The sequence below is a fragment of the Mytilus galloprovincialis genome, chromosome 4 (assembly GCF_965363235.1).
Source record: "Mytilus galloprovincialis chromosome 4, xbMytGall1.hap1.1, whole genome shotgun sequence".
NCBI lineage: Eukaryota > Metazoa > Mollusca > Bivalvia > Mytilida > Mytilidae > Mytilus > Mytilus galloprovincialis.
The window spans coordinates 45,887,764-45,902,654 of record NC_134841.1 but is presented as its reverse complement, the minus strand read 5'-3'; the positions used below and the strand labels follow the sequence as shown (position 1 = coordinate 45,902,654).

Here is a 14,891-nt window from a genome sequence, read left to right as displayed (position 1 = left end):
ATAAATTGCATAAAGAAGAGTCCTTCTATCTGTCTATCAGAAAAGAACCGAAAAATGAACGAAAAGAAATGCTTTTAAAATTTTAGCTTTAGACATTAGTCATAGAAAAAGCTTCTTCGGCATTTTCATATAATGTAATTCAGAAATAACAAAATGTAAGCCCAAACTGCGACCACTTATTAATTGCAGAAAGAAATACATTTTGTCCTTAAAATGCGGTAAAAATTAAAGATATAATTGCATTATTATATTGCCCTGAATACTCTTTTGATCATAAACAGTTTCTGTACAACTTTCGTAAAATTTCACGGAGAGTCATTCAAAAGACTTTATCCACATTCGGAACCTAAATATTGACGCCGCTTTGTCTCGCTTATGGGACATAAATCACAGGCTCGACAAAAATACAAACAGCTTATCGAATCTGAGCAGATAGTGAATTGCTTTAAATATAAGAGTACGTAGAATTCATAGTGGATTCAGACTTTTACAAAAGATTCGAACAAAATATATTAAATTGATCTATTGAGTAAATTTAGTCCCTTTTTATTCAAAATTACAATCCATTAAAAAAAGAAGCACAAGGCTGATGTGCTTTTGACCAGTTTTTCTTATTCTATGTCGATTATTTGTTTTATTTTCAAAATTCAAGTGTACGCCCGGGCGTTTTGACGTAAACGTAGCTACGCGCATGGTACGGCCTTCAACAATGAAAAAATCTGATATTGCATATCTAATCAGCTATAAAAAGGCCATGACCATAAAATGTGAAACAATCCTGATTGTTTTTGTCTCGACGTATACCCATATCTGTTCTGATCATTTAAATCTTTTGAAAAGATACGCACTCGAAACAAAACTGCGTTAGAAAGCTAAAGACATAAAACCATTGAAACTCGTTCTAAGAAGAAATAGTTGAATCTTCAGTTATTTACACAGAATATGCTTAAGTAACTCGGAAATATTGGGTACTCAACAAATGTGGATTTAGGGTTGTCAGTATGTCCCCTCCTATTAAGCTAGATATATATATGGTTAATGCGAAGACCTTTTACATGTTGTATTCCTAACTTACTTTTTGTATAGTCCCCCCTTTTCCCCCTTTCAAAATCGTTGATCCGCATTTGATGTTGTACTGAGATTTTTAGATTCCGTTCGAAATGACCAATTGATTTTATCAATACAAAAATTAATAGGTTTCTGAATTTTCCTGAAACTTTTATGATCGACCATGCAGAAACGATTTGGGTAAAACATTTACAATTCAATAAGGCAATAATTTTAAAAGACAGATTGCAAAGTTTTTTAGCCAATTTTATGTAAACTGATTTACCCGAAATATTTTTAATTATATTTCCAGCTTTTATTTAATTTTATTCGTTGAAAGATAACTTTCGGGAAAATTATTCAATTAATTGTTTTAATTTCATGGTGTCTAATGATTCCGCACATGGTGTTTCATAGGTATCTTAGGTGCTAAATTATGTTTACCAGTGATATGCGAAATGGAAATTGATTATTTTCTGCTGAATAATCAGATTGATCATTCTGGTAATCATCTGTAATAAACATTTTATTTATAGTTCAACGTCCTCGTGTAGCTCTCACTTTCACTTCTTTCACTTACAGTTCGTCATTATTGATCTCCGAAAAGTTGAAAAGGGTAAAAGTTTAACGTCCTGGTTATTATACCCAAGTTGCGTGGATTTATTTTAAATTATCTATATTTACAAGATAAAAACCGGTACATATAAAACAGTGTTACATAAGCGTCTAATAATATTCTTGCAATTAATTCATTCAGTTGGTTATTTAATTATTTAACTGTCAATAAAACATCGTGAATGGAAAGATCTTTGAAATTTTCCATCTTCGAGATGGATTTAATTTTTCTCGGGTATATATGATTTCTCCATCTGTTATATGTATAAAAAAATAAATTTCCTTACTTGAAACGCCTGGTTAAATATTTTTTTGTGATAGCTCATCACTCCCCCTATAACTTTAGCCAATGTGGAATAAACAAACACACAGGAAGCAACACGCACAGTAAAATTTAATTTCAAAGAAGTCAGGGTCCGATTTTTGAAATACTAGTATAGATAAAAGAAGAAACTGAACATAATGATAATGATCTACATAAAGGACTACTCGCAGTCACAGACATGCCAGCTCCAACCCCAGTCAAGTTGTTTTATTCAATAAAAACCATCTCAATAATACTTGAATATGATAGATTGATGATTGATTGTTGGTTGCTCAACGTCCAGTGACAAATATCTCATGCATGTTCATGACAAGGACAAATTAACAATAAATACAATGGGTAGGTCCTGTTATAGACAATGTTCGGGACAAAGATCGGGCATAGTTTAAGTGTCACTGGAAAATGATGACTAGGTATATAGGGAGCTAGTTTTGCCTTGCAGCAGGCAACTTAACCAGTCCTTCAAAGAGTTGTTGCAATGGTTCTTAAAATAACGTGCAGAGAGTCGAGGTCCTTTTTACCCGAGGCATCGGCTTTAACGTCCTCATACTGACCGAACGTGGAATGCGTACGTTTTTATCTCGCACAGCTAAATGGACACCCCTTCCGGCTTGTCAACGGTTTAGTGACCATCTTTCTATTCCTCTGTCACCTCTCGTTTGTATTTGAGTATAGAAGACATTATGCATATTTTGTGTAAAAAAAAACTACAGAAATAGTTTCATTATACTAAAGAAAATATTGAAAAAATATATATGTATATTATTTTTTCAGCATAAGGGTAATACATGAGGGTAAATTATATGGCCTTCCAAATACCGTTTCGATGCCTAATATCACTGAAGAGACATTTATTGTCGAAATCCGGATCTGGTGTACTAAAAAATATTGACTCCTTATATTTGTGGCATAACATCTTGGCCACAAGTTTATTGTTTTCTGTTTAGTATTAAATTTATATTAAGATCCATTTTGTTACATCTTGTGATCAATTTTATTTGGCAATCGCCAATGGCAGTCAGCAGGGTTAAAGAACATCAGTTGTTCAACCTGTTATAGTCAAATGAGTTTTGATTAAATATACATATATACTAGAAATGCCAAAAGATTGAATTAGACAATTAATATAAGGTTCTACAATTGCAACTGTCCATTATATATGCCATTGTACAACGATGAAACCCCAAGCGCTATAACAATTTGCAAAATTACTTCTTACAACAAAATAAAAAAATTAACAACTAGGTTCATGCAAAATAACAAATCAACTTGTTCTTCTGTCAATGTCTAACTACAAACGGTACATGGCGTATACAATCAAGACGAGGATTGAAGATAAATATCTTTGTGTTTCAATCATGAATCGTTAGTTTCTGTTAGACTCAAGTCCTGTGGAAATTTTGAATTCTCAATAATTATCCCCTATTTCTCAGTTTCCCCCCAAAAAAAATTTTCTCTAAAATTCCCTGTTGATAAGTTAAAAAAAACACTAACAAACCAAGATTCCCGCAAATTTCTAAGGCAAATTTGACATCAGCCGAATTCGTCTTTTATCAAAGTCCTTTTTTCGTTAAATATACCCTTCTTTTTTACTACGTGTTTATACACTCTCCTCCCGTTTCAAATGTTTGGTGTTCCTGATGGAGGTATATCAAGAAAGGGCGCTTTGAACGATTCTGATTAATAAATTCATGTACTATGCTTGATTTTCTTTTTCTAATCTTATTTGCATAACTGGTTTGAAATAATCGATGAAAGTGGTCAATTTACAAATCTCAGTCCTGTGATTTGTCTGTTTTAGTGAGTATGCAAACATCTAACAATGAGGACTATCCCGCCAAAAATGGTTGGTGTACGACTGCTCCTTCAAACACTCAACATCTTTTATTGGTCTCACCTGTCCACTTCTTTTGGTACCAACAAAGGGCTTTCAAAGTTGTTATTGTTTGTACTTTGGGTTGTAATGATACCCAAGATCAATAATGACACGCGCCGCCGTTTGTGCTGTGTTCTGGCAGATGGCTCCTTGAATGTGTGCAAGAACCGTTACAATACGGTCACCTATCTTGCAGGTGCTTTAAAAGTCTACTCTTCGACATGCGCGCATCACTAAGTATAGTTATGTTTATCATTTTTTTCATTGATTCTCTTCTGATGTTTATAAATTTCCAATATTTTGGTGATTGAAATAAAAAGCTGTTTAAATACCTTTCTGTTTGTTTCATTGTGTATTTCTATCGGCTAAATTTTAACTGGTCTGATTTATTCAACGAAAAAATCAATATTAAAAAAAATATATAATGTTGATTCTGATGCATTTAATTTGTTAGATGGATCGATTAATTGACTAATTATTAATTTATATTAAAGAACATGAAAAAAACAAGGATTTAATTTTTTATCCGGATATCCTTCCTGAATCTTCCTGTTTATGACCAGTCCTTGCTTCCGTGTGTTGCATCAAGTTTCACGTCAATCGTCGAAATTAATATGACGAAATAGCCGGCTTATCACACTTTTCAGTAATCATGATCAGTAGATAGATTTTCTATTTTGAGAGAAATGAGGCGCTTAGCGTAGTTTGACAATTTAGGACCCACAATGGATAATATTATCAATTAAATCAAGGAATTGTATATATTTAACTCAAGTCCTTGTTTTAAGTCCCAGATATAGCATGACTAAAATGTATTATTTCAACCATCTTCTTTTCGGCGACATGGATCTAGCTTATATCCGAGTGTCGAGGTTTCAAGACAACATTTCTCATTTTTGAGTTGCAGAATCTACTGTGCAGGAATAATCTTTTTCAGTTCCTACCAGGACGGTTTTGAATAATTTCAGTCATGCTCCTTGTCCCCTCCCGAAAAGCATGACAACTCGACGATATATACATTTTTCATATCAAAAGCCATGTAGTTCGACTTCTCTTTTCAATATTAAGGAGATATGATTTGACATTACACGAAGCGTTGTGTTTTACAGGTGGACTCTGTATATTAATTCTGCATGGCTAAAAATAAAACATTTAAGGCCATGGCGGATCTCCGAAGGAACCGCGACACCAACGAAATTAAAAAAGGGGCGGTCAGTAAAAGTCGGAAAATGTACTAAATCAAAATTTTGCCATATCATGAGTAATGGGGACCGCCGGGGTCTCAACAACCTTGTTTGTGTGCCGGAAACATTATTCAAATGTAATTTAAACAACTATATATAACAACAAGAAATATTAAACCAAAAGGAATGGTTTTGGTTTGATATGATTAACACGGTAGAGAAAAATTGCAAAAATAATTAGAATAGAGAAAAATTGGGGAAAAAGTACAGAATATGTAAATGTAATGAGCCCCCCCCCCCCCCCCCCCTCCTACTTTTTGATAATATACACAATAAAGAACACATATATGATCATATATATAAAATAAAAGTCGAAAATAAAATATCTACAGACCAATTACGCGATATTTTTTTTAAAGAAAAATGCACCATTTTGTTTACGAAAATACAGTAACTAGGCCAAAGAGATATCCCCCCCCCCCCCCCCCCCCCTCTTTTTTTTTAATCTAAAATCTCTGAGATAAGTCGCTGATTCGATTTAGGTCAATTTTACTATAAATTTAATTTTGGAGCCTTTTTGTAATGGGCGTGTCTACAAAAGTTTTCATTTATATGTTATGGTTTTTCATTAGCCGAGGTTGAAGGTTAATGTTAAAGATTTGACCAATCAAAACCAGTCGCTTTCAAACACCCGAAGTAAACAAACATCGCTTGCCTCAACGTGTAACTTTGACAGTAGGAAATTTTACTGTTAGGGAACACACGATATCGAATGCTTGCTTGATATTTTTGTAAAGAAATTTAATTTTTGATAATATGTTTAATATAACAACACTACTACAAGCTGCTGAATATCTAGAAAGACGTGAAAGAGGTATATTTATCATTTTAATGCGTTTCTTAGCGGATTTTAATCGTTTGTTGACAAATTTTGCTGACAACGGTACTCTTGGATATAGACAAATGTTTGTTTACTTTGTATTTTAGAGGCAGAGCATGGCTATGCATCCACAGCTCCTATGCCAGATTATGTGAGCAAAAAGAAAATCAAACCAAAGAAATCTCAGGGTAATAGGTAAGTTGTTCGATAAGTGTCAATTTCACGTGTCAATATTCATCGCCGCCATGTTGGAATCAGCTGATGAGAGTTTCCCAAAACAAAATTGAAACGAAAGCAGAATTCTTTTCTGTGAACCGAAAGGATTATTTTCCAATGAAAAGGATTAGATTTCAAGTACTTTTCTTCAAATATTTTAGTTTTTATTGTATACTGCAATGTAATATGAATGCATTTTATCTCCTAATATTTTGGATCACCATGACCCAAATCGATGTGGACGGCCATCTTTGATAAAACGCTGATGTTTACAAAATACAGCAGCCGAAGAAAATGTAAACAATAACAAAAAAAGTTATATCTTATACTATTGTTTTGCTCTGTTTTTACCAAAGGGATACAATTAACAATTTGATTTAATATTAAAGTGAATCTTTAATTTATAGAGGACAATTTCCAAATTCTTTAATGGCCATTAATTTTTCTTGGAAGTTTTCCAAATTCTTCCTACTTAATTGATGGAAGTAGGGAAATTTGCAAAGTTGTTAGTACAAAACAAATGTATTCGTGTATTGTAATAATATTCAATCCACATGTTCCCAATCTTCAATGCATCTACTGCAAATGATTTAAAAAAATAAATATGTTTAGAGGGAATAATAAATATTAAAATTTCCCTTTTCTCCCTTTAAATTTTTTTTTAATGTGGTTTAGGATTTATTTAAATTCAGATGAAATCACTATCAAGAATTAACGGAAACTTTGCTTTACTATGCCCACGTGGAAATAGCTTGACATGCGAGTTATTGGCTTGGATCATTAATTCCTTTGTATGGTTAATTCAGTCTATATTTACAATAGAAAACCAGTTTGTAATAGCTTACTAATTATTATATATAATATGACATGTTATATTGTTTAAATCTATTTTTTTGTTTCTTATTCTTAACCAATAACTAAGTTTCTGATTAGCAAAATGTAAAGGGTTGGCACATGTTTAATTAAAATGACAGATCTAGTTTTGTAATTTTAACCTTTAGGATACAATCATTTAGTAGCCAGTACTGCGGTACTGGCATGACAATACAGATATTGTGTAATTAAAATTTGCTGTTTCAAAATTAAGCAATATATATATCTCCCTGATGCAAAGCTCTGATTCCTTGACCAGCTTTGGCTATACTTTTTGTCCTTTTTTGTTTATACATGTAAGCTCTTCATCTTTTTAATAAGCTTTGATTTTTCGATTATTATGGCCTTGTACATTGATGAAGAGGTAATATTTTTTGAAGTGCGCAAACAAAATTGGTACCATTAATGTGGTAATGTATTACAAAAATGTATGTGATACACATTTTGTCATTATGTATGTTCCCTAGTAACCTAATTATTTGGGTTAACATGTAAAAGTCTAAAAGATGAGGATTTCTAAATAGGCAATCTACTAAGGAACACTGTTGTGCATCTGTAGCTACACATGTACATATATTCATATTTGCTAGCTTAGTGTCCTGTGTAGATCCAGATTTATAAGTTATAGAAAACAGTAACTTAATACCTAAGCCAACCCATTATGGAGTGAAAGTAATATGTTCACATATATGTATCAACCCCCCCCCCCCAAAAAAAAATAAATAAATAAAAAATTAAAAAAAAATACAGGGATGTGCCTGGTTTTCTTTCCCCAATGACATAGAGAATTTTTAAACAAATATAAAATTACAATGATTAAATGGATGTTTTATAATTATACATTGTATATAAGGATCCCATCATTTTGCTTAGATGACAACAATGTTACCTGGTGTTTTATGTACCAATAAGACCCAAGATCCATGATGCTTTCCATGACAACGTTCCAACAAATAGTAAGAATATTTTAAACAAAACAAACAAAACATGATTTCATTTGGAATGTCAACTTTTTGCATTGAAATGTGATGCTTTTGATTTTTATATGGTTGTAAAAGCTTGACCCTACGCACATTTTTAGTATGAAGCCTTTCTGAACTTCATAGGAATATGTTTGGTTTAAAAATGTTTTTCCACCCCAATAAAACTACGAAAACAAGCATCTAAATTTTGAAGTATGTAAAATTGTAAATTGTAATGTATCCAATCTTACCAATGCATATATTAATTACATGCACATATTTTTCAACATGGTCACTCAAAGAGCAATATAAATAGTCAATGCCAGTTTTTAGTGCTGAAATAACAGATTATACTTAAGGAGAGCAATGTACATGTAAAGTGTATGGGTTTTGCTCATTGTAAAAAAAAATGTTGAATGTACATGCAGTTGTTTACATTTTTGTCCTTTGGTCTGAGGTCTCCACATTTCCTTATTTTTTTCTTTTATTAGTAGAAAAAAAATATCAATGTGAAAATAAATGCATTTATTGTACATGTATATGAAATGTACATATATTATCAGGAGCAATATTTAAATAGGATTTGATGCAGACTTGCACTAGATTTTCATGGGTAAAATTTCTTTGTGATACAAATGTATACATGTACATGTAAATGCTAAGAACAAGGATAAAAAGGACTAGTTAATAATGCATTTCATTGTTTACATGTATTTGACATTTATCTTCCATTTTTCAGATCTACACACAATGAGCTGGAGAAAAACAGGTAGGTGTTGCTATCAATAGATTGGTCATGACCTAGTTTCTATGTTTACTGTTTATGCTGGCAAAGGGGAGATCATTTAGTGATATTTCTAGGTCAGCACTTGTTGATAATAAAATGGGACATATTTTAAATTTCTGATTGACACTTGAAATTGAAATGACAAGGTGATTTTTATTTGAAATTCAGATGATCTCTCAAGGAAGTTAGTTTAAATAAATATTTGCTCACATGATGTTTTAATTTAGGATAAAAACACAAATGATGTGAAATGAAATATACTTTATTAAAGAGGTCAATTGCATAAAAATTATCATATCAAGAATAAGATAGACAGAAACTGTAGGAGGAGCAAAGATGAAATATACATCTATATTTAATTATAATATTTGCCATATGTTATTATCAAAGACTGTTTGATTTGGCTGTGGTATTAAGTACCAGTTGGATTTCTGGGTTCTGATTAGCATCTGGTAAAAATTGGTGTTTAACTGTTGATGTTTATTTATCAAATCATAGATAAAACACTGATGCTTAACATGATTTCACCCTTTATCAAAACCATCTGTTGATCTTAAATTGGTTGACAAGCTATATATATGCAATGTAAATGAGTATGTTCATAATGTTGTCTAAAATATGATGATATGTATATAATAAAGTGTGATCAGCTTAAATTCCATATGAGCAATATGCATATACGCTGTATATATAAATTTTAAATGTTCTTAGTAGGTAAAAATTAATTCTAGAATATACAGTATAAAAAATTGTTTTACAAAAGCTGTTGTATTGCTTTTTGAAGTGACTTTTTCATTTTCTAAACTGAAATTTATACAATTTGTATTTTGTTAACAATTTTATTCTTGCATTTGAGTATGATATCTAAACAAACTATTGAACATGTCAGAGGCGGATTTAGAGGGGAAAAAATTTGGTTGCTTATATAGGGAATCATTGAAGCATGACTGGAGCGGGCCCTCTCTTAGGTCAGTCAGTCAGTGGGCCCCCACTTATGAAAATTTCTGGATCCGCCACTGCATGTTTTAAGATATCTCTCTTAGTTAGTCATGTTAGTCATACCAATATGGATGAATAATGGATACATTTTATTTGTACCATAAAAAAAATAAGTAACATATGTATAAATGTTCAAGTTTTATATATAGAATCTTGTTTAACTACAAATGTAAATTAATGTTAATTTGTTATATAATTGCAGACGAGCACATTTAAGATCATCTTTAGAAACATTAAAAGATTTAGTCCCATTGGGAAATGATCACACACGCCATACAACATTAGGACTTCTTACAAATGCCAAAGGATTTATCAGGGTGAGATAATTTAAATACATGTACAACAGATGTTCAAACTGTTTAAATGTTGAGAAGAAAAAGATAGTAGAAGTTAAATTGAAAATGTATACAGACATTTATGGTTAGTTTATGTATCTATGCTATGAAAATAAGAAAGGTTAACATTTGTGATGTACATTAATCATATGCAGGATAACAATATTTCTTGTTCATAACATGGAAAACAAGATTATTCTATGACTTGTAATATACATGATGAAATTTTTACCTGATCTTCAATAAGAGTAAAGATGATTTTAGGACCATCTATGTCTCATTTCTTCAATATAATGTTCAAATAAATGTATCCATCCTCATTGAAGACAAATACACATAAAATGAATATAAATCTTTTTTTTTCAATGAAATTTTAAATATCGAGAACCTTTTAAGTAATTAAGCAAATTAGATTATGAACACTAATCCAGAAAAAGAAGATTTGATTTCCTCATACTTGTATGTAATGAAATGTTTTTATTTTTAAGGTGTTATAATGATTTTGTTAAATATTTTAGAACCTAGAAGATAAAGAAAAAAAATATAATCAACAGAAGGATCAGTTGAAAAGAGAACACCGATTTTTGCAGCGTCGTTTAGAAAGTTTAATGGAAGGCCAGTACCGAGTTCCACATGAAAGAAGTATCAGTGAATGTAGTACGGCAACAAGCTCTACCTCCTCAACATCTGAGTCAGGTAAAACTTTTGATCTTATCAAGACAACTTTCACATTCGAGCTTTTTCCTGTTTGTTTATGATGTCACATAGCACAACCATATAACGGGTTATTTTCGCAGGGTGTAAATTTTCACTTATTTTCACGGATATAACAAAATGGCCAAAATAAAGTCATGAAATTATGCCAATTTAAAAGTGTACATGCAAAGGTATTGTTAAAAGTTTTAAATCCACCAAAATAATAATTGCCAAAATATTTCATATACCTTTTTCAATGAAAAATGCAAAATTTTACACACACAAAAATAACCTGCTTTACAGTATGCTTCTATTAAATTTTAATTTGAATATAATTTTTCCAGTCATAGATCTTACTCATTCATTAGGTCAACAGAAGTTTCTCATTCATTTGGTCAACAAACATACATTGTACATTGTAACTCATTCATCAAAAAGAACTTGACATTGGTCTTATATTGCTCAACCTTCTTTATCTAGTTATTTCACTTGTTGACAATTAATTGAATAGTAAATGAAAAACATATTTTATACATTATTTGTTTTTTTAATCTTCAGGAAATCCTACATTGTTTATAAATTAGCTTAAAAAACAAACATTTGCTTTAGATTATACAATATCCTGTTGTAAAAATTAAATGCATAGAAAATAATAATATTGTTTTTTTCCTTTTTAATTTTAATTTATCCAAAACTTTATTTACTAATTAATACATGAAGAAGTTATTAACCTTGTATTTTATCTTCTTGTTAATCAAGCAAGACACTCTATATTACGTCAAATTTGTCATTTCAGATGAAATAGACATCCTTGGTTATGGGAGTGGTCAAAGTGATACAGATGACCACAGCAGCATTGAAAGTGGCAGCGACGGCTATACAGGAGCCGCTAAACGTCTAGTTTTAAGTTCTTCCTCCCTGGATTCCCTGTGAGGATGGTAGATACCTGTCTCTCGGGGACAGGTCCTGTATGTTTGGATATATATATAAGATGAATGATGATATTATCAGATCTGTTAGCACAGACAGTTAGATTTTTATTATTTATTTGATTGTATGAAGATGTGTAAATCTCTTTTTTTGTTAAATTTTGATGTTGTATTGTGATGACCTGAGAGATTGGAAATGATGAATTAATGTACATGACCAAGGGAGATAACAATTGAAGACTTTATGTATTTCTTGCCCTAATATTTTGTTGGATCACTCTAATCGTGTAGTATTATTACTTTATATGACAACAGGCAATAAACAAGTGCTTGGTGAATGTAATGATTATTTTAGAAGTTATCTCCCTTTGTCATGATGATCATAACTGTCTTTAAGTGTAGAGGGTCAAAACTAAGCTGATCTCAGTGTTGCCTCCTTAAGTGATGGGATGAGGCATACCCAAAATGTACAAAATAAAATGGTGCAATAGTATACCTCCCAGCAAATGGTATACTTGAGTGACTGACCCTTATACCCACCTTTGGTCACATGACCTGGAGTTTGTATAACTAAACACCATTGAAAGGTTTTGTAAGGTGTAAGGCAGCAATTTTCCAAAAAAACAAAAGACAATTCTACAGTATCTTTATTGTGACATGTCTGTATATATATTTATTTATCTAATTTATTGTTTTTATCTTCCAGTAAGTTATTTTATTGTTTAAATTTTTAGTAATAGTTGGAGCATCAACTAAAATTTCGTAGTGTAAATTTTGTCTTTTTTTTTTAAAGCAGAGGTTGATGCTTCTAGCTGCATGAACAAATTTGTTTTGGTTTTTAAAAAATACAACTTTAAGCTGATAGCTGTGATATCCACTCTACTTAAACCTTAGTTTATTGAATTGAATGCTCCACATGAAATACTTTTTCATTTAATCTTAGTTGGAACTTATTAATTGGATTTGTATATATTATTTTATCTCCAAAGACGCAAACAGATTGAAAAAAGGCATTCCAGCAGTGGTCCATGTCTTCAATAGATATTTTATTTCTGTTTACCAATGACACAATAGGGTAGAATCACAAGTGCCCGGTGATGTGATTATTATTGTTGTTTTAGTTGATTTTTGTTATTGAAATCTCAAATGGGGGAAATGATGTTATGAAAAAGGGGGGGTTATTTATTCCAAAACTAGAAGAAAAAAAGTTGATTGTATAATTGCTCTACAGAATAAAACATTTGGTTATGTAATTCCTTTATTCAAAAAACTATGAAATATTAGTAATAGTAATTTCATTTATATAGTATATTTTAAAAATTAATAAAAGTAAAATAAAGAGAAAAAAAATCCCTATATGATCATTCATATTTGGTAAATATAAGGATTATTTAAAAAGATTTTTATAAATGTTTAGAATTAATTTGTTCTATTTTCGGAAATGTCCCTTTGATGACACCTAGTATAAAAAAGAGGGGGGCCTTATTTTTCTTTTCTTCTACATGTACATGTTCACTTTCAAATCCTAAAATAATTTAATGGTGCCAAATATCCAATTTGCAAGAAAAAACTGCTTAAAAGGAGAAAAGAAACATATAAATGGACAAAATGTTGATCTGATGTATACTGGATCCCACATATGTATGATGAAAATGTAAGTGAATTGTTCAATCAAAATATTTAAATTTGTCTAATCGTTAATGTTCTACAATTGATGTCATTTGTGAAGACAAAATAACAGAAACAATGCATTAATGAAAAAAAAAAATACTCTCTGCAAGATTGTATTTCCAGAAAGGGGGAAAAAGTGCTAAAATTTTGTAACTTACGCATAATACAAGCTATAAGTGTGCATGTTTAAAGGTGTTAAAAGTGAGATAGATATAAGATGCCACATTGCTCAATTGCATATTTGAGCATTATTTACAAATGTGATCAAATATGTCAATAGAGTTTTTTCAGTAACATCTATTCTATAGGTTTATTTGTATTGCATGCAGATGAGTTTGTATTTTCAAAATTTCATACATGATACACCAGCATCAGAAGTGTGTAAATGACAATTGTGTAATATGATAATGCAAATGTAAGATGACGGCAGTCCCAAATCAACATTCATTTTGCAAGATACCTGTGAAGAATCATTTGACCATCACTTTTGAACTGTGTTAAAACACATGGATACTGTATGAATTTTCCATTGTTTAATTGTACTAAATAATTATAAATGTGCATGTGTTAGTTTAGAGAGTAATATAAGTGTTAAATGTTGGTACAAATGGCAATGTCATCAGTTGTTTTATTTTTCTCATCAGAGAATTAAAAGTCTATTAAATTTTTATTTATAAAAAAACAGGATCTTGTTATTATTTACGACAGCCAGTTTTCACATGGTAAATGAATTTAGACCTTTACCTTTAAAGCTTCGATTGTCATTTTAATTTGAGATATGGTGATACAGTGTACAGTTTCCAACAACATAGAAGAGGTAGTGATGTCCTCTTATGTTGGGTATATTATATATACAAACTTGTTCAAGACTGAAAATATATATATATCAATCTGATTACCACACATAATTGAGATTTATTATTATTTGTGGGTAATGGAACCTTTTTATCAAATTAGGCTTTTTGAAATAGTTATATGTTATTTTCCAGTATAGATTTCAAGTTCCATGGTTGATATCTTTTGCATTGATCAATTCAAGTGGAATTTTGACTTTGTAAAAGTTAACATCAACCATGTATAGAATTCTTCAGCCATAGGGATTCAATATTTATCTACATATATAAGATATTTCCAATTATATATGAAAGTAAAGTAGATGGACTTAAATCAATTATTTAGTTGTCATAATTTATCAGCTTGTTATTTTCTTAAGTCATTAAAAAAAAAACAGTCAGGACATTGAACTCCAAAAACGCATAAGAGGCTTTATCCTCTATGCAACTGGTTTTATTTTAATTATTGAGTTGTTCCATGGATGTCCAATTTCCCTAACATTCAGAGACTTCATATCCACAGGAAATATATTGGAATGTTCGTAAGGCAGAAATTTATATTTATCCTGTATCCTTACAATAACTTCCAAAATCTACAAATGTAAAAGATCACAAATTAGTATCATAGCCTGTTACAAAATGGCAGTCTATTACCCATAACCC

General features: G+C 30.8%; 1 protein-coding gene across 1 annotated transcript; it reads left to right on the top strand.

The window, feature by feature from the left end:
* The first annotated feature begins 5,745 nt into the window (after positions 1-5,745).
* On the top strand, positions 5,746-14,077 carry LOC143072260 (max dimerization protein 1-like). The gene is made up of 6 exons (XM_076247118.1): positions 5,746-5,921; positions 6,035-6,122; positions 8,718-8,747; positions 9,967-10,081; positions 10,618-10,795; positions 11,592-14,077. The coding sequence occupies exons 1-6, from the start codon at positions 5,864-5,866 to the stop codon at positions 11,726-11,728; spliced, it is 606 nt and encodes a 201-aa protein (XP_076103233.1). The 5' UTR covers positions 5,746-5,863; the 3' UTR covers positions 11,729-14,077.
* Positions 14,078-14,891: the final 814 nt, after the last annotated feature.